The 21584-nt window shown below is 39.9% G+C and overlaps 2 protein-coding genes across 2 annotated transcripts; both read left to right on the forward strand.

The window, feature by feature from the left end:
* Positions 1–4997: 4997 nt before the first annotated feature.
* Positions 4998–8401, forward strand: ankrd33ab (ankyrin repeat domain 33Ab). Its single transcript, XM_062416283.1, has 4 exons — positions 4998–5258; positions 5390–5519; positions 5885–6025; positions 7560–8401. The coding sequence occupies exons 1-4, from the start codon at positions 4998–5000 to the stop codon at positions 8399–8401; spliced, it is 1374 nt and encodes a 457-aa protein (XP_062272267.1).
* A 3805-nt stretch (positions 8402–12206) lies between these two features.
* LOC134002994 (activin receptor type-1B-like) lies at positions 12207–21538 on the forward strand. Its single transcript, XM_062442077.1, has 9 exons — positions 12207–12341; positions 15373–15618; positions 16453–16719; positions 16859–17089; positions 17229–17396; positions 17481–17637; positions 17769–17893; positions 18011–18141; positions 19046–21538. Exons 1-9 carry the CDS (start codon positions 12248–12250, stop codon positions 19169–19171), a joined length of 1545 nt encoding a protein of 514 aa, XP_062298061.1. The 5' UTR covers positions 12207–12247; the 3' UTR covers positions 19172–21538.
* The last annotated feature ends 46 nt before the right edge of the window (positions 21539–21584 follow it).

Here is a 21584-nt window from a genome sequence, read left to right on the forward strand (position 1 = left end):
TAAGTTAACAAAATATGTCACACTTGAAGGAAATGTAATAGCATAGATTTATGCACTGTGTATAAATCAAGAGACTCAGTATCACAACTGGCTGCAGATGTGCAAACACAGGACACATCGAACATGCACACACTGAAATTCATGTATTTCCATTGGTTTTGTTTTGCTTTGATTTTATTTAATTGACACATTAAAACAAATATATATAAAAATGTCATACACTGTGATAAATTCATATTTTGTTGGAATGTTGTGCATAACAAAATACAGTTTAAAAAAAAAAACCTATTCCATTGTGGTCTTCTTCCTCTTGCTCTATTGAGAATTTTTTTTAAATCTGGAAAATCTACTTGACCTGTTGATTCTATAGTCACCAGAAATCTGAAGTATAAGAAAAAATACCATGACAATCCCACTGTGGTCACTGAATGTGTCACAATTGCACTAAAACTCAGTAAAAGCAGCCCCAGTTTCCCAGACTTACTGGCATTTGCAGATTGAATGTAAATCAAAACTAATCCAACAAACATGATCTATAAAGCTGCTAACTGACCTCCCCCTTCTCTAATCAATAAAGCAGCTTCCCACTCTCCTTTATCACCACAGGTACAAACGCATTTCCTCATGTGGAAATATCCCACACACGGTGAACTGAGCTGGCAGGACGAAGGCAGGCAGATTTAATCTCAAAACCAAGATTAAGTATTCATGACTACATGACCTTCTGAGCACAGCTGTCCAGGCTCACGGCAGCCGGCAGTGTGATTCAAGGAGATTTATGCATAAACTCATACGAACCCAAACATGGACAAAGTCAGTGAAAAAGAAGAAGAAAAAAAAAACCAAATAGAGCAAAATTTGTCTCTGATACAGCTGCTGCTTCTATGTAACACACATGTATGACACACACACACAAACACACGCACAGACACACATGCAGGAATCTCAATCCACTGGGGAGAGATTACGGCTATAAAAATATCAAAATACTCTTGCTCTCTTTGCCATCGAGTTAAGCTTTTAAAAACTCCACTGAAATGATGATCCTTGTGAGCTGAAAAGCACTGATCTTTCCCCACTGTAGGATTATTGTGTGTGTGTGTGTGTGTGTGTGTGTGTGTGTGTGTGTGTGTGTGTGTGTGTGTGTGTGTGTGTGTGTGTGTGTGTGTGTGTGTGTGTGTGTGTGTTCAAACCTAATAAGACAATATTTAATCATTAGGATTAGTCATGTGTGCCTTTTGCATTCAGTGTTGCTTTCGGTCATTCAAATCTTAAATGTAACCACAGTTTGAGTCCAAATTGAACACCTTTATACTAAAATCTCTGATGTGAATGCTGCCATTCTGTCTGCAGCACTTTCTTTCTGTCAGATGGCTCCCCATTATGGGTGACATGAGAAGTGCACACAGCAGTAAACCATAATGTCCCTCTAAATGAACTAAAGCACATAAGTGTTACCTTTGCACCCTGTGGCCACACTGGACTTCCTGGCCCATTTGAAGCCCATCTTGATGTCCTGATTGTTCTCATTCGCCAACAGTTTGTCCTTGCTGGTGTCTGAAATCTTACACACAGGACAGACATGTGAGCGAGAGGGTGTCCAAGAGAAAATAAAAATGAAAAAATACCTTTCCTCTATTTTAAATTATTTTAATGAATATGTGTGATAGATTTAGGGTAAAGGAGGCCCTGGCAAAAAATGAAAACGTGATTGAGAGATTGAGCTAATTATAACACTTTTCCACTCTGTTTCACCTCTCTCCACCCTTCCCCCACTCCTATTTTTGCTTCAGCTTAAGTGGTTTCTTATCTTATCTGTGGAATTCTCTGAGAGGACTAAACTGATCAGCAAAGCACATCAAATCCAAGAAGTTAGATGCTAAAGAATAAATCAGGCTAATTTAATTTTTAAGGATATAAGATTTATCACCTTGATTAAGGCATGACGCATTGTATATTGGAGAAGGGTCACACAGTCTCACACTTTCCTCTTTGTTGTGTGTCTGTTATCATATTAGGAAGTAATGCCACATGTAGAGAAGCTAAACTATTTAGCACATAGGCTACATGAATATAAATCATATGTTAAGATATCTTAATATGTGAAAAAATGAACTTAAAACCACCCTAATTTTTAAGACAAACGAGTTTGATAAGCAGCATCAATGTCTTGGTGTTTACAAAATGAAAATCATCCATTCCTGTTTCGTATGGAGCTCTCAAAGAGTTCTGATGATTTTTTATATTTCACGGGGACAAAATTGAACTAAAACATGGTAAAGATGATTGTAGCAGGCATATTCTTACTTTCAGGTGTGGTCTCCTTGTTTCATGTTAGTCAAAATGTGTGATTGTACTTGATTACATTCACACAGTATCAGTACATGTGTAAGATTTATAGCATTGAATATCATTATTTTCATCACCTGACCACCACCTTAAGTTTTGGCTACGTAGACCAAAGACACTTACTTTATCAACCCTGTGTCCCAGAAGTTGTCCAGTCTTCCCTTGAACTTTTGCCAAAGTCTTCATTTTGCATTCCTCTTTAAATGATCCCAGTGTGGCGTCCTTTTTCTTCACCTTAAACTCAGTCTCATACTTTTAAGAATCCATGCCCAATCCTGTGTTTTGTTCAATTGACAGAGAGACAAAAAGTTAAAAGGCTTCAGACAAATATTTCTACCATCCTGCCTGGGAGTATTTGCTTTGTACCAGATAGTTTTCTCCTCTAGGCAGATGAGGACAGCTGGTCAATTGCAGTGGGATCTGTGGTCAAGACGGGGTCATTCTGTCCAAGCAGGTCCAGGCAGGTCCAGCCACGTCCCACACGCTCATTTCAGTCAAGCGACTGTTCCTAGAGCAGGAGTTTCAACTAATTCAAAACAGACTCATAGAAACTTAATGTGCTTTATTATCATCATAGTTGTATTTGTATTTGTATTTGTAGTTATCATAGAGTTAAACTGCACTGCATATATGATTTTAATTACCCAATTTCATTATATATTTTTGCACCTAGCGTATAACTTTTATACTAGTTTGTAAGTCCTGTAGTGGTACCAAATATATCTAAATCCTTTGAGACTTCATTTTATAGAACACAGAGGCTTTTCAGACTTAATCGTGTTAATACAGTTTATACATTTCTGATATTTAGGGCACAAATATGAGTTTTCATCAGTTTCACTCTGTTATGACCAAAGGCTGCAGGCTGAGATTGGTGCTGGTCAACTGTGTGAGAGATCACCATCCTGTGGTAAATGTGAGAAACATCTTTCCTCTGCCTCTTGCCACTGCTGCTCAATCAAATGAGTATATGTTCTTCTGAATTTGGAGTCTGGCCCATCAGTTCAGAGCATGTTGGTCATCTCTGATGGGATTTGATAGCCACCTGATAGTCTGTCTTAACAATTAATGAGATTCCTCTAGTTTAAGCAGCTTACAGTTGTAAGTTGTCATACATTTACAATTAGATTAATGACTTGTTTGAGGACAGAGGCAATGGCTTTATGTGGTTTCTGTGAGGTTTTTTAATAAACTTACATGTATTCATATTTGACAGAAGATGATATTGTTGAAGTGTGATTGTTTACCTTCCACAATGTTTGTCTTGCCTTGTCTTATTTTCCCTTTTTTTATATTTCAGATAGTAGTAGTAAGTATCCCATTAGATAAGTGACATTTTTTGAGGGTTAAATAAGCCTGTGAGCGTATATCAGAAAGTGTAAACATGGGGAGTAAATGTCCCAAAAAATAAAGACATGACAGAAGAAAATGGCTTTGAACTTCAAGAAACTTTTAGTTTAGTCTAGTTAACAGCAGGCATAATTAACGACCAGGTGTATAAAACCACTTGGTCATATGTGTTGTGTTGAAAGATGAAAATGGCCAAAGCAGTAAATAATCCTCTCCATAAAGCTGTTGTAAGTGGGATGAGCTAAGCGCAAAAGCTGAACTCAGAAGAGTCTGTGAAGACTCCTCCTCTCAGTTTTATGTCATCAAGACAACATGTAGGGTGGAAATGAGTAGAGTACCTCTATTTACAGGCCTCGCAGGAAACTGTTACCGTTCCTCTGCTCTGACAACACAGTTGAAAAATTGGAGGAAGTCAGGAGTCGTTCACAAGAAGAAGTCGTACAAGTGTGACTGACACCTGGATACATTTGCTATTGACTACCCTTTACGGTAAGTGTATTTCCTTTATCTTCACATGTTTCTGTGTCAGTTAATTTGATCCTTGTTATAGATTATAGTAATTAACATTGAAATAAGTTGAAAAACAGTCAATTGTTCCTTTTTATAGACATGGAATATCTCTTTGTTTTCACAATATTAGGAACACTTGAGAGTATAGAAATTTGCATGTACATATAACATTGAAGTTTGAAAACAAAAAGCCGGTAGTCTTTAGTTTTGATGACCATGTTGGCTTCAAGAAGCAGTGGCAGAGCCAAAACATGAGTTGGTGAGGGCCACATGTGACTGAGGTTATTCTGAGGTGGGTTGTTCCTCTTTTAGCCATCTTGTACGTTCAGCAGGGGTTTTAGATGCTGATCCAGTTACTCAACCGTAAAGGCACACTGAGCTCACACAGCCACACCCACACCATGACACACAGTTGACACACTCATAATCCCTGACTGACAGTCTCATGTTGTGCTTTGTCAGTCTGTCAATAGGAAAACTTTTGATCTGTCATGGTGTTGATCTCCAGTTCTCTGAGGCCTTTCATACAGCAATGTTGTGATTCGCTAACAACGTTGTGCCTGCAACAAGGAGATGATTTTAACCTGGCATCATGTGAAATTATGGAGAGCTTTCCAAGGAAGAAAAATTCATCCTCTACGAGTTTTCATCTCTAGAGCGCACCTGATTGCACCTTTGTTGCTATAGACAACATCCAGCAGTTTCTGCCCAACCAGTTTCTATTTTTGATTTTCTTGTAGATGTAGCCAAAGGATACAGTACCATCCCACCTGTTCTGCTGTTGGAAGATGGCCACTGCAGCAGAGGACCCCCACCTGGGCTCAGGCCCTGATGAAGAAGACGTATCTCTGTCAGGGAGTGAGTCTGATTCAGACAGCATCTTGTCTGATGACTCCGTGCTTCCTGACTACACACAGGACAAAGCAAATGAAGGCTCAGCATCAACACTGTATCAAGCGTGTGCCCGTAATGATATTGTCTCTCTACGAAAGGTCCTGGAGAGAGGGGTCACAAAAGAGGAGGTTATGGAGGTGGACATCAATGGCTGGGTGAGTCTTGTTCATAATGGCAATAATAAACAAACTTTTAAATCATAGGTTTGGCCTTCTGAGATTTCCCAAAGACTCCTAAAGTTAAACTGTATCATTGATCCTTATTTGTTGTTGACTGTTTCCAACAGAATGGCCTGATGTTGGCTTGCTGCAAAGGTTTCGTGGACATTGTATACGGGCTTTACAGCTGTCCCTTTATAGATGTAAATCACCAGGACAATGAAGGAAACACTGCACTGATGATTGCATCCCAAGCAGGTAAGTCACACCTACACACCGAACATTAACAGAAAAGTTAGTTATTAACACTGACAAGCAAAGTGTAATATAAATGTTAATTTCTTGATACAGTAAATATCAAGTTCAGTAAATAAACCAGTAAGGTACAAAACCAGCAATGAGATTGTCATTTCACAGCAGCAAATATAAATATAACCCTTATAAACTAGAAACAGGGAGACTGTAACATTTTCATTTGATATATATCTAACTAACCCCAACAATCGCCTTCACCTGAGGCAATTAAATTCAAAGTTTTGTTTGGGTTTGCAACAAAATCCCCTTTCAAATGTTTAGTGAAATAATGCTGATCCGACCTCTGAATTTTGTGTATTTCTCCGCAGGTCATGTCAACACAGTCATGTATCTCCTGAACTACTATCCTGGAATAGACACTGAAGTAAGGGACTGTCGTGGTTTCACTGCCCTCATCAAAGCTGCTATGACCGGACGCACTGATGTGATGTCTTCCCTTATTATGGCCGGTACGTACAAGCAGGACACAGCTATGAACTTTCTGGCACAAATGATTTGAATGATTGATTACTTTTTTATTTGGATGCATTGATTATTAAATAGCACAGTGTATCATCTCTCATTTATGGTCCTCAGAGTCTTAGGTTAAACAGCACAGTCTCCTCTCTAACCTTTTCATGAGTAACAAAATGCATATAAAGCACATTTACATGCACATATAGAGTGATGTTTGTGTCTAAATTTAAACTACTGTTTGCAGACATTCAAAGATCTGACAAACACTATTCTGGCATATTCATCCACCTGCGGTACTGCTGAACTCATACAGGAGCTTCTGATATTAATAGATGTTTTTTGAAACCTTGACATTATGTCATTATCCAAGACTCTTACAAATGAATACTTATAGCACTAGTGGTCAGAATAGCTCACCCCACGGTTTATCTGTCTATATTTGAAGCCCACTAACTCTATTTGTGAGTGAATGAGCCAGTGACGCCAGACCGGTTTAAGAGATCATTCTTAGACATTATTACTCCTAAACACACCCTCCAGTAATCTGTGATTTACTAGTCTTGCACGATGGTTGTAGATTAGCTGCTTGCACTGCTATTTTTAAGGTGGCATGCGTTTCTTAAAATCTCTGCTAGTGAAAATGTATTGTTTAAAGTTACAGCTGGGCTCCATAAGTTGATGTATACCACAGTTAACTGTCACATTTACCTGCTGATGATATGTGTGTCAGTTTTTTATATACTGCATATATCTGTGATTTCTTTTTACCTTTTTAATCCACCGTTGATATGTTTGTCCTGATAATAATCACAGTAAGACATGTTCACAATGTGCCAGTGTGGTTTTGTGGATATTCTTAGTTATATCACATTTAAATTTCATATCAGTAAATTTAAGTTGAAAAGAAAGGTAATAATTGACATTAACCCCCCGTAGAATCGTGTTAATATGTAAACTTTATTCAATTTCATGGAAACATTTTTTTTTGACTAAAACAAAGTTAAAGATAATCTGATATAACAAAATTCCCACAGAGGTTGCAATTTTCTTACTTTCGGATTTGGTCTTCTGGTTTTATGTTATTAAATATTTGGCCTACGCTTTATGATATAATATGAATTTGATTGACCAGAATTGCTGCAATCTCTCCAAATTGGACTATATATTGTCAAATGTTTGTCTCAACTGTCAACATTTTTATCAGCAGAGGTGTTATAGCAGAAAATGCACAAGTGTAATAAATCATTACTGATAGTCACATTAAGTTTAGTTCTTCCATTTTCTGGGTCCTGAATTCTGTATGCTTTACTCACTGGTATGGTTTAGTGGGGCATTTACTTCTAAACTGGAGCCATCATTAGTATTGTTAATGGCACCTGTGCTTTTCCTGCTGTGACAAGTCTAAATGTCAGGCATGAAAAAAGGCCTAAGCCCTTCTGTTAAAAACATAAAAATATTCAAATAAATTTTAGAATAAAATTAACCCTTGCTCTTCTCATTCCTCTGCTCTTCTGTCTTTCTTTCCAGGGGCTGACCTCAACGCAGTAGACTCCACCAAAGGAAAATGTGCTCAGGACTGGGCTCTGAAAACAGGTCGCTATGACACCTTGCAGCGTCTCCGCCGCCTTAAATTGCGTCCCAAAGCTGAGCAGTTCTGTGAAAGTTACCTCCCTGAGTGGCCTGAGCTCAAGGAGCTGGTAGCCAAGGCCACAGCTGAGAAAAATGCCAGGGAAAAAGTTACCCAACGGATCAAATCCACATTCGGATTCAGATTACCTCGTGACCCCCAGGACAATGGGGTCTTGGACCATATGGTGCGCATCACCACCAGTGTCCACAGTCCACTCATTACAACTGGATGTCGTCCACTCTGCCCTACCAGTCCTCCTGAGGTTGGGAAAAGACGCCTGGCTGTGCCGGAGCTGGTGAAGAAACACCCGGAGAAGGATTTAGAAGAAAATTCAGTGTGTCACAGCAATGGCTCGGTATCACACATCATCCCCTCAATCCACTCTGCAGAGACTGTCACTACAGCGTGCTGTGCTCAGACTGAGCGGAGAGAGAGCATCCTCTCATTGGCCTCCGCCAAAGCTACAGCGTTTATTCCTCGCAGTATGGCGAGGAGGAACAGCGTGTTCCCTTCTGGCTGCATTCCCCAGATCAACATCAACAGGTCTTCAGAGGTAACGCCAAAGAAAGAAAAGAAGAAGAAGAAGAAGAAGAAGGAAAAGGGCTACCTGGAACCACCCATTTGGAAGTATAAGGAGGCCAAGGAGGAGAGAAAGAGGGAGAAAGCTGAGAAGGAAAAGGCAGAGAAAGAGAAAAAGGAGAAGAAAAAAGAAAAAGAAAACAAGAAGAGCAAAAAATAAAGTTTCAAAAAAGGGCTGCTCCTCTGTAACTTCTCAGAATAATGTGTTTTTAAAAATGTGTTCAACTCAGGGCTTCAAGCTATCAAATATCTTGGAAATATTTAACAACCTAAAACCCATAGGATTCTTTTTTCCCTGCAGAGACTCTTCAGCAGCTGTTTAAAGCATCCAGCTTCTAATGCCTAAAAAATAGTCATATATATATATATGTAAATATTTTGAGTTAGGGTTAGGGTTAGGGTTAGTTTATTTTCTATGAACTTATTTATGATTTAGAGAAACAAAAAAAACTAAATGAGATTTTTTTTCTGTAAATAGCTAGCTTAAAAAAAGCTAATGTATGTATTTAATGATGTAACCACATGTAAATATTGTACAATATGTAGCCCTAACATACATTAAAATGGAGGATCTGTGAAATCCTCTAGTTCAACTTTTAAGTTTGATTGCCATTTTCTGATCTTGCCAATAACATTTTATTTCCTGCTTTTATGAACTCTTTGAGAGCATGGATTCACTTTGCTTGAAATTGTAAATAAATATAAGACAGTAAAGGAGTATTACTTCATTCATTCATTATTGGTGTTAAAGCTGCACTAGCTAATGGATCAAATGACTATGTGTAATGTAAAAGACGATGTTTGTAGTGATGAACCAACAAGGAGTTACCATCAACTGTGCGCTGTGTTTCAGCTCATTGTTTTGGTTTTCTGCCCAAAACTCCCCTCTCATCAGCAGTTTTCAGCAGAAATGCTCAGAAACCAACTCTACACTACCAACATGTAGACTGACAAATTTAGTAACTAGCTGGTGAACAAGACCATTTAGTTGCTAAATAGCCAGATATTTCCCTCAGGAGTTGAAGGAGATAGGAGTGAATAATGGACTTCTCCAGTGAATGCTAATGTTCCTTCGTATCTGCAGGATGGAAAAATAGGCTGCAGCTTTATCAGGTGACAAACTTGTATGTCAATGTAGTGTTTTCATATTGTTCTGGTGCCCATAAGTGACAAATAAAATGAGATAAAATCAGTCAATATAACTTTAATCTCTGAAGGCTGATGGGAGGCAAGACTACTCAAAGACAACAATTTAAGACGCCGATTCTCTGTAACAGCACACGCTGACAACATGGTAAATGAAGCCTTTCCTAATCTCTCTAATCATTTGGGGAACAATCTCACAGCAATTGGAGGCTAATTCTGCCATTGAAAAGGAAATGTAGCTCTGCAGGAAGAACCTGTTGACAAGAGTCCCCAAATCTACGAGTGACCTCAAATTTCAATATTTATGCTATGTGTATGTATCAGAATCTGAATGTATTTATTGGCCAAGCAAGCATACAAAGAATATGTCTTGGCGTAAAACAAAGTAATAATAAAATTAAATTGAAATTTTAAACTCTATTACAGCTTCAACTCTTCTGGGAAGGCTTTCCACAAGGTTTAGGAGTGTATTTATGGGAATTTTTGACCATTCTTCCAGAAGCACATTTGTGAGGTCACACACTGATGTTGGACGAGAAGGCTTGGCTCTCAGTCTCCGCTCTAATTCATCCCAAAGGTGTTTTATCGGGTTGAGGTCAGGACTCTGTGCAGGCCAGTCAAGTTCATCCACACCAAACTCTCTCATCCATGTCTTTATGGACCTTGCTTTGTGCACTGGTGCACAGTCATGTTGGAACAGGAAGAGGCCATCCCCAAACTGTTCCCACAAAGTTGGGAGCATGGAATTGTCCAAAATCTCTTTGTATGCTGAAGCATTCAGAGTTCCTTTCACTGGAACTAAGGGGCCAAGCCCAGCTCCTGAAAAACAACCCCACACCATAATCCCCCCTCCACCAAACTTTACACTTGGCACAATGCAGTCAGACAAGTACTGTTCTCTTGGCAACCGCCAAACCCAGACTCGTCCATCAGATCGCCAGATGGTGAAGCGCGATTCGTCACTCCAGAGAACTCGTCTCCACTGCTCTAGAGTCCAGTGACGGCATGCTTTACACCACTGCATCCAGCACTTTGCATTGCACTTGGTGATGTATGGCTTGGATGCAGCTGCTCAGCCATGGAAACCCATTCCATGAAGCTCTCTACGCACTGTTCTTGAGCTAGTCTGAAGGCCACATCAAGTTTGGAGGTCTGTAGCGATTGACTCTGCAGAAAGTTGGCGACCTCTGCGCACTATGCGCCTCAGCATCCACTGACCCCGCACCGTCATTTCATGTGGCCTACCACTTCGTGGCTGAGTTTCTGTTGTTCCCAATCACTTCCACTTTGTTATAATACCACTGACAGTTGACTGTGGAATATTTAGGAGCGAGGAAATTTCACGACTGGACTTGTTGCACAGATGGCATCCTATCACAGTACCATGCTGGAATTCACTGAGCTCCTGAGAGTGACCCATTCTTTCACAAATGTTTGTAGAAACAGTCTGCATGCCTTGATGCTTGATTATACACCTGTGGCCATGGAAGTGATTGGAACATTTGATTTCAATTATTTGGATGGGTGAGTGAATACTTTTGGTAATATAGTGTAGATAAATAGACAGACAGACAGACAGACAGACAGACAGACAGACAGACAGACAGACAGACAGACAGACAGACAGACAGACAGACAGACGGATAGATGGATAGATGGATAGATGGATAGATGGATAGTTAAATCAAGGTCAAGGTAGATTTGGTTACAGTTTCAGGAGAGGGCATCTCAACATACAAACAGATACGTACATACATACACGAAAACAGACCTGGGCAAGTGCTCGCAAGGCTAACTGATCAGGATTAGAAAAGGAAAACAAGATTTTTAAAAAAGACCACTAAAATGCAAATGAAAAAACCTGTTAAGAGCATTATTCAAAGGACATGGATGATGAATTAATTAATTCATTAAAGTTAGGTCCAATTTCCAATAAATAGAAATAAATAAGGTAGACCTTAAAAGTAGAAAAGTGCACTAAGACATGTTTGAAATGGAGACAGCAGCAGGAACGAAGCTGTTCCTATGACGTGTAGTCTTAGACCTTGGGACTTTGAATCTCCGTCCAGACGGCAGAGGCTGGAACAAACAAGATAGGGGATGGGATTTATCACTTGAAATGGAGCTGGCTATCCGCTGTAACTGTCTGGTGTACAGTGATTCTAGTCACAGCTGTGGCTCCCCGATCAGCCGACCTGACCATTTAATAATGTGATTCAGTGAGTTCCTTTCTTTCAGGGGCAGGTTTCCAAACCATGACACAAGATAAAAAGATAAAACCGACTCAATAAAAGAAAAAAAAAGTAATAAAAAAGTGTCATCATGGTTTTATCAATGTGGAAACGGGACAGCTTCCTCAAACAAAAAAAAACCTTTGGTGTCCCTTCCTGCTCATAACTTTACAATTTTCTTTAAGATTCAATTTAGAATCAATAATAGTCCCAAGGTATTTGTAAGATTGCACTTATAGTTTGTCAGTTGATAATGGTGGGTTCAGGCGTATTGGCATTTTTCCTTAAGTTGATGGCCATATCTTTGGTCTTGGATAGGTTGAGCTGAAGGTGTCCTCACACCACTTCAAGAAATTGTCAACGACATGGCCATGGTTATTTTAGATAGATAGACGGATGGATAGATAGATAGATAGATAGATAGATAGATAGATAGATAGATAGATAGATAGATAGATAGATAGATAGATAGATAGATAGATAGATAGATACTGACCTGTGTACTGTGAATGTGTACTGCTGCCTGCTGGTGGATCATGTTAGTGAGCAGCACTGACAGGTTAGCTGTCATCATCATCACGCCTCTCTCCACATCTATCGGAGCTAACAAGTTAGCTTAATGCGCGGTGATGCGACCATGCACCGGGAGTCCGGTGATCATGGCTAATTTACGGGTGTCGTTAGTGGTGGTCGTTCAGGCTGTCTTGTGCGGTACCAGCGAGGGTGAGTAACTTGTTTTGTTTCGTTCATAAGCTCAGGACCGCTGTCACCATCATCATCATCATCCTCATCATCATCACGGCGGACGAATGTGGAGTTAGCTGCCAGCTAATGTTAGCTAGGTTAGCTCGCTGAGCCAGACAACACACTGTATTGACCCGTCGAAAGGAAAACAGGACAGCTGCCTGTTATTTAATTGCACGGGTATTATGAATGGCTGTCGTATAAATGCAACTAAAACTTGTCTTATGGTATGTCTTCCGCTGTTGGTTACTGATGCTAGTCTGAAGCAGCGTTTATAATGTGAGCTCTGCTGTAAACACAAACAGTCCTGCTCAGATTTGATGCCAGGCTGCTTTTATTTGTAGTCCTAATAAATGCGTGAGTGAGGATGTGCATTCAAATTACAAACCTTCCTTTTCTTGTCTTGTCTTGTCTTTTCTTTGCGTTTCTCTGCCTTTTAAAACATGACTAATATTATATTGGCAGGCAGTGAAGTAATGATGGCATGTGGTCAGATGATAATAATCTCAAGTGTGCAGCATCCAGGATCAAACAAGTACAAACTCTTGTGACTGTGCAGCTACAGAGACGGATGATAAAGGTGATAATACTCACTATTGCTGAGACTAATCTCTGTATATGTCTCACTTGGTAAGAGGTCTGGTTATTAGTTAATCTTCAGTAGTTTTCATCAGTAGTCTGCTCTTGCTTTAATGTATAGATAATTAAGATGTGTTTAGCAGCAGGAGTATTATACAGCCTGACCTATACAAGAGTTTGGAGGCCGATACTGATATCGATTGATTGAAAGTTTTCTATAAATCTGATAATGATATTTCAGCTGATATTCATTTTCCCTATTCAACCCATAACATGAATCAGTGTTTATGTTGTAATAATGTGATACTGTCGATTACCCTAGAACTGAGAAATCATTTAGATAAAATAGCCAGATGGGAAATTGGGAGATGTCTGTCTTGAGTTTACCTGGTGAATTTCATATCTGAAAAATCCTGCAGAAATCCTGTAAATTCAACATTACTATAAGGCTATCCTAGCCCTGCGTTTACCCAAATGTTGTATCCTGTTCCATGCTGTTTTGTCCGTTACCTTTCGTTTTGCATAAAGCAGTCCTCATAATGATTTACAATATTGTCCACAATGACATATTACAGCAACAGTTGCCACAATATAAATGGTTGACATATTTCTTTCATTTTCGGGTACATATCACCCAATCACCTACCCCCTACAACAAAGAAAAGTTCCTTCTCCGTCCCTCTGTCTTAACTATCTGTTAAATAGTGTCAGGAAAAAATTGTAATTATATTGCACATGTCATTGAATCCCCACTCTGTGTCTTGTATTGTGCACATTGAGATGTCTTATTTCTCGTTCCCATTGTTGTCTGTAATAGCGGGGAACAGGCTGTAAGACATGATGTTGTAAGTATGACATCTCTGTCCTGCTCTGTTCTGGCTGAAATCTGAAAAGATGTAGCAAAAATGATCTCGCTCTAATGCAGCTGAGTTGCAGTGGTGATATTGTTATATTTCACAAGGAAACATTATATACATTGTGGTTTGTTTTAACCACCTAAAATATTTTTGTCTTTTGTCTGTTGCGTTTTAACCACAGTGGTCTCGGCATGTTCTGAAATACGTCATTATTTCTTCTTCAAGTTCTTCTTTGTGGCTGAAAACAATTAGCCCAATATAGATTAAAATTGTGACATCTATAGCCATGGAAAATCTTGATTCATGTTTAGTCAGCATTAATCTTCCTTATTTCCTCTCCCCTCACACATACTTTGTTTCTCGTTTTTTAACCACCAGCATCTGCCACGTAGGTGTTGTTTTTGTGTGAGTCAAAAGATGTTGAAACACATTAACAGCATATTTCCCATATTTGACATGGACGTGGGTGTGGGTTTGTCTGACAGACACATCCAGGACGGGCTCTAGCGTGACGATATTCTGCTGAAAATCCACTGAGAGCTTTTTCAGACTTACTGGAATGTCACATCATGTCTGTGTCTTAATAACATGACATTCACAGAGGAAGTCTCGTTCTCTTGTTAGTCTAATGACAGTCACAGCTGGTCATTTACTCTCTGCTCCTACATGCCCTCACATAAACCCTCCACCCATTGTCCTAAAGTCCATGCCACTCGAACACACCGCACCCCCAGCACTTCCTCTGCTTCCTGACCATGCCAGTAGCATCCTCCTTCTCTGTCATCTTTGCAACACTGAAAACATCTGAAAATCTTGCCTTGAATCCCTAAAATATTAAAGGGGTTGTACTGATTTATTCTTCAACATCACTGGCACCTTTTACAAAGCATATTGATTCTTTTGCTATTATCTTTGATGACTGAATACTGAAGTTTTACAAGCTAAAGAAACCAGAGTCGAAGTTCCTCTTGGTGTTTAGCCAACAGTCACGACTGGCTGTCACTGTCCTCTTAATGCGTAATGTCCATTACTGCACAGCTTGGAATAAAATACTTTGCTAATAGTTTGGACTGACTGCCAACGTGTGTCAGCAGTTATTTCACAGCCTGTAGACACAGTATTAATCTGCAGTGCTTGCAGACCAAACTCTAACACTATGAATTTAGGCTGGGTGATATTGACAAAACCAAATACCAAATTTTTTGACCAATTACCTCAATATCGATATTTCGACAATATTGGGGTGCTTTCACAAAATATTTACACAATGAGATGTTTGATAAATAATCAATAAAAATGTTGATATAATGACTAAGTGCGTAAAAGCAAATAATAGAACAGCTAGAACAGTCTGGTAAGTCCAGAAAACTACATCATTTTACTCTAATGCAGCCTTTAAAACCAGAAAGAGTGAAGACTTATGCCATATTAAGATATCCAAAATCTAAGACGATATCTAGTATTATATCTCAATATTGATATAATACCTATATATTGTCCAGTCTTATTCTAAATCATATAAATTATCATATTTCTCACTGTGTTGCTTCTTTTTCTCTTCTAAATCTCTGCAGCTCTTTGGTGTAACTGCACAACAGCCCAGTGCGACAAGACTGGCTCCCAGTGCGAGACCGATGGGGCCTGCATGGCCTCCACCTCCTTCATCGATGGCCAAGAGCAGCACATTCGGATTTGCATCACACGGGACAAACTTGTGCCACCTGGACAGCCGTTCTACTGCCTTGGAGCAGAAGGCTTACTCAACATCCACTGCTGCTACACTGACTACTGCAACAGCATTGACCTCAAAGTGCCCTCCGGTAAGAAATGTGAAGCATTGCACAAGACAGATGATCAGTTTTTCATTTATCACCCCTGCTCCTAATTCAGAGCGAGTCAACTCCCAGTCTTCAACTTTAGCCCTGAAAATGACTCTGTGGCCTAGTTATAGCACGCATTCAGTCACAGCTAACATTGAGATGTTATCTAAAGCATCTCAGTTCCTGTGAGTGTCATACACTCTTTTTGTTAGAATATGACAATTTCCCTTGGTGGTTTGTGCAGTGTGGTTAGATGTTTGGCATAGTGTATGTGAATAAGAGTGTCAGGGTAGAATATTGTGACAGGAAGGATAGGCAGTATGAACATAAAAAACAGTTTTATGTGAGGTTTGTTAACAAAAAGCAGCATCTGGTATAAACAAAGTGACTGATATTTGAACCCAAAGCAGGTCTGCCTGGTTCACTGGCTCTCATATTCATTGAATTAATATGTTCTCATCAAATCCCACCAGAATATTGCAAACTTGAAGAATCCAGAAAATAATTAATTGGTCTAAATCAAGGGCAGAGTTGAAAAGCATTGCTGATTAATATGGGAATAAGCTGACTTTTTACAGTATAATTATACCTAGTTACAACATCTTTTCACTTTCAGTGTGCAGATTTGAGTATTTCTTTATGAAATAACTGAAAATAATCAATTTAAATGAATGCAACAGTCTGTTGACTCAGTTTTCTAACTGTCTGCCCAACTGAAAGCTTTTCACTGTCATCCTTCAAGAACACAAAGCAGTTCATACCATGGAAAAAAGTCAGTTTCATATTTGTATTGGATGGCAGTCACATATTAATTCACTTGTCTTTCCTTTTTAGTGACAACCCAGTCAGGCGTGGGGGGAGGCTACGGTCCAGGTGGGACATGGGGGCTGGTGGAACTAGTTGCTGTGATTGCAGGGCCACTCTTTCTGCTGTGTCTGCTGCTGCTGGTAGGCGTGATCATGTATCAGTACCACCAGAGGGCCTACAGCCACAGGCAGAGGCTGGAGGTTGAAGACCCCTCCTGTGACCACCTCTACCTGTCCAAAGACAGGACCCTGCAGGACCTCATTTATGACCTGTCCACATCTGGTTCAGGCTCAGGTCAGTACACATCGTTATAATGTAGCTGCGGGGCAACATTCATGTTGTAGTTCACAATGGTTTTGTTATGTTTAGATGACGTTTGTATCACTGGACTGACTGCTGATAACTGGTCTTCATTCTCTTCTGTTCTGAACAGGTCTGCCTCTGTTTGTCCAGCGGACTGTGGCCAGGACAATCGTCCTCCAAGAGATCATTGGTAAGGGGCGTTTCGGGGAGGTGTGGCGAGGACGTTGGAGGGGCGGTGACGTGGCAGTGAAGATCTTCTCATCCAGAGAAGAGCGCTCTTGGTTCCGTGAGGCTGAAATCTATCAGACCATCATGCTCCGCCATGAGAACATCCTGGGTTTTATAGCTGCTGACAACAAAGGTGCAAAGAATGGATGAAAAATGTATAGCTTAGGGTTTTTGATGCTTGTGTTTTATTTCTTGTGTATATCTCATCTAAATCAGTTCATCACTTCAAGTAAAAATAGAATTTCTTTTTTAACTCTATACCTCATGCTCAGACAACGGCACATGGACCCAGCTGTGGTTGGTGTCAGACTACCATGAACACGGCTCTCTGTTTGACTACCTGAACCGCTACTCTGTCACTACTGAAGGAATGATCAAACTGGCCTTGTCAGCTGCCAGTGGCCTGGCACATCTGCACATGGAAATTCTTGGAACACAAGGTAGTGTTTCTGTGTGGGTTTTTGTACTGTTTTGTGGAAATAAAAATCCACAAGTGATTGTCATATTCATTTATATCTTGGTAGGAAAGCCAGGCATCGCCCACCGAGACCTGAAGTCCAAGAACATCCTTGTGAAGAAGAACTGCAGCTGTGCAATCGCCGACCTGGGTTTGGCTGTCCGTCACGATTCTGCCACAGACACCATCGACATCGCCCCTAATCAAAGGGTGGGCACCAAGAGGTCTGTGTCAACACACCCGCCTACATTTCCTTACCTAACACTGACAGTCTTTTCCCACCCATATCTTTTCCAGCATGTCCTTTTCATTCTGTACATGATTACCAACTGGGATTGTTTTGTACATCTCACAGGTACATGGCTCCAGAGGTGCTGGATGAGACTATCAACATGAGTCACTTTGACTCATTCAAATGTGCTGATATCTACGCCCTTGGTCTGGTCTACTGGGAGATTGCACGCCGCTGTAACAGTGGAGGTCAGACTCTTATGTTTCACTCTGGTTACTCAACCTGTGTTTGTTTGGTTTTTTGCTCAATAGTAACAACTGAGATCACAGCACTGATCTGACCATGACGTTGTCTTGTGCTATCAGGTATCCATGAAGAGTACCAGTTGCCCTACTATGACCTGGTACCTTCTGACCCTTCCATAGAGGAGATGAGGAAGGTGGTTTGTGACCAAAAGCTTAGACCCAACATCCCAAATTGGTGGCAGAGCTACGAGGTAATGAAATGCAGTTAACTGAATTGAAACTACATTCTTGTCTATGTACATTTTTCAAGGTCTGCACTGTTTTATGCTTGAATCAAAGTCCAGGATCTTAATTACATTTTTTGTGCCATCATTCATATCTGGCATAATAACATTTTACTCACCAGAGTACAAGGAAGTCTAGGAATGCTGTGGCATTACCAAATAGGACCCCCAGGTTAAACTGATCATCCAAACATGCATCATGCAGTTTAAAGACCACCCTCCATACCTTCCGTGTTCCATGAGAGATGCATATTTCAAGTGTGCTCACTCTTGATTTTACCTCAAATAAGTGGTTTTGATGTAGTAAAGTCAATTTGGTATTATCTTAAAGCAGAAATATGGTTTCATTGAATATGTTGGCTAACGTGCAACTATAAATTGCTGTACAGAAATGGCAAAAGTATGTTTAAGGCCATTTGGTAACAGTGTTTCTGTTACAGAGTTTCTCCACCAGAGAGCACTTATAAATTAATTTTTTAACTTGAAAAAGTCTTGTCCAGTGCATAATTTGATTTTTTTAAATCCTGTATTGTTCAAGCTGTAGTTGATCTGATTGTTCTTGAGTGTGTTTTTGTCCCATTGGATTTTTATTGTTGTGATGTTGATTTGTTCCCAAATCTCTGATGTGATCCCAACTGCTAGAAACACTGGCCACAGCCATGTAAATAAGACCAGAGATGTCCTTTTAAAGCTGCTTCTTGTCTCTTTTTTTGTTTACAACTTTCTCTTTATTGACATTTACAAGACATTCCACAAAAGCCTTCAAATGCAATACATCGAGTTACCTGAACTACATTGGTATCCTCAGCTGAATTTATATGGTATTGTAAGCTCTTGATCCTTACTTGCTTTTGTCTTCCTGTTGTTCCAGGCTTTGCGGGTTATGGGCAAGATTATGAGGGAGTGTTGGTATGCTAATGGAGCTGCCCGCTTGACGGCCCTGCGGATCAAAAAGACCCTGTCCCAGCTCAGCATCCAGGAGGACATTAAAGTCTGAGCCAAGTCCGAAGAGCACTGAGTAAAGGTACTTGGGAGGACCCGGTTCAAGACTGTAGCACACAGAGAGGAAGGCACCAGGCCTTCTTTCAAGAACGCACAAAGAAAGAGGATATGATGGAGAGTGGCACTTTGTAAAATATTATTCCATCAACACTCCTGCCAGTTTGTGAAGCCACTTGATTTCCGACAAACCCTACCTCGCTTACCCAGCCAAACTACCAAGAACACCTTTCCTGTCTTGTCCTCAGCTACTGCTGCCCTACCTGAACCGTTTTCTCCTCTCTATACTCTATACGTACTAACAAGGATCCTTGGATTTTCTGTACTTGTATGCAATCAATAGCAGGACATGTAATTAACCAGTTACCAGTTAACATTTTAAAAACTCAGTTGCTGATATTTCCTTTAAGTCTCTTTGATCAAAGTTGTTTAATAGTGAACAAACAGCATTCGCTCTTACCGTCTTTGTAATGGGGCAACCCGGGAGGGTTAGGGGTGTATTTTACTTATTTCTACTTATTCTGAAATGACCAGATGTTGCTTATAGTATGCGTTTTTGTGAGGTTATTGTGTAGGTTTCTCCGTGCCACACCGACACCAAACAGGCACATCTAAAACTGCTTAGAAATACTTTAAGGCAAGTAACCCATCTAGTTCTGCCAAAACAGTGTTGTTTAGCTGTGTGCCGATTACCATGTAAGCATGTAGTAGTTGAGACAGTTGGCATAAACGCAGCCTATTGACTTTCAATAAGGTGTATTGAGAATTCAGAGTCGCTGGAGCTTTAGGGCACGTTGCCAAACATGATTTAGCCTTTGGACCGCTTGCCTGGAGCGCTTCCCATAAGCTGATGTAAACCTCAGGTCCTCAGTGTGCTTACCAATAAACAAGCTTTTTTTGTCTGTCTGTTAAAACCAGCTTTAGCAAAATAATCACTTCTCAATAATTTAAGATAAATGTATATCATTAGGATGGAGGGTTAGATGTAGAGTGTTGCAGGTGCCAGGGACACACTCGTCGGCCTCAAATAGGAACATTACTCTCACAAAATACTACATGCAGCATTTAGCACCATGGCACATGTAGTATATTTATACTGTAGTGTCCTGTTCTTAATGCAGCTGCTGTCTGTTGATTGAGCGTAAGCTGCCACGAGTGAATGTTGCTCCAGTCCTTCAAGACATTCAGCCACCACTATTTACACTGTACCTTAAATACGGGGCAAAAAAGTTCTATTTTTAATCCTTTTTAAATACACTAAATCCAGGAGACTAAATGATTGTTTGTTTTTATGTTCATTTTGTGTCAGTATGGAAGTTTCATGTGATTTTTCTTTTCATATTTAGGTGATGCTCTTTTATATCTGATTTTATGCTGGTGGGAAAAAATTAAGGACTTTTGTCTCGCTGTTGGTAAACAGAATAATCTCTCCTGACTTCTGAAGTAACATAACTGTATGTGTCAGACTTTCTCTTACAGCCCTCTATTACTGCTGAGCAGTATTTGATTTATAAGAAGTGTTTCCCCTCAGTTTCTTTTGTTCACCAAACCTCCTCAATGTGCAAATGTATGTGGATTGTTCCCCTTAAGCTAACATTGTCACAAATCACTGTCTACATTTTTATGTTTCAGGAAATTGGTGCACTTTTGTCTTTTGTTGTATGCAAATACAACAGGTACTGTTTGTGAATAGCTTCTCCCGTGTTATTTATATTTGTTCGCTGTGAGTCCCTATATGAAAGCCTGAAAGGCCACGTGTGCATGACTACTGACCTCACAGCACTACAACCAAATTGTTCTCAGAAACATCTCCGCTCATGGCCTCCGGTGTTTATTTAAGATCACACCACAAAAAACGAGCGTGTTTTGACAAATCATGCCAATCCACTTCAGTACACTATGACTGGAAACTGATAATCTGACTTTTTTTTTTAAAAGAAATGTTGACACTAAATACTACTGAAATGTCTCCACGCTGTCGTTGACCAATACTTTTATTTTCAAATCACTTGCTCACATGCACTGAATTGTTTTAAGTCTCATGGTGTGTTCGTAATAAGAGCTTGACTGCACTTTGTTGATGTTTGCTTTTGGCTGCAGATGAGGGCAGTTTGATAGGTGGTTGGATGGCAACCACATTTGTATACTAAAGGGGGAATTTTGTCAAATAGTATTTGCCTTACAATGTTAAAGATGTATAGCATATTTAAGGTGTTAAGTACCCTGCTTCAAGTATCTCTCTGTGTCAAAGAAATTAGGTATTATACATCAGGTTGTAACAGATCTGAGGTCTCTGTCCAGTCGTGGCAAAGACACAACCACATCCATGTAAAAACCCCTTCAGGACTTCAATCATGTAACTTCTAATATACATAGATTAAGAAATACAATTGTTTTCCTATATGGTGTCT

Source organism: Scomber scombrus, chromosome 3 (genome assembly GCF_963691925.1).
Source record: "Scomber scombrus chromosome 3, fScoSco1.1, whole genome shotgun sequence".
NCBI classification, from domain to species: Eukaryota; Metazoa; Chordata; class Actinopteri; order Scombriformes; family Scombridae; genus Scomber; species Scomber scombrus.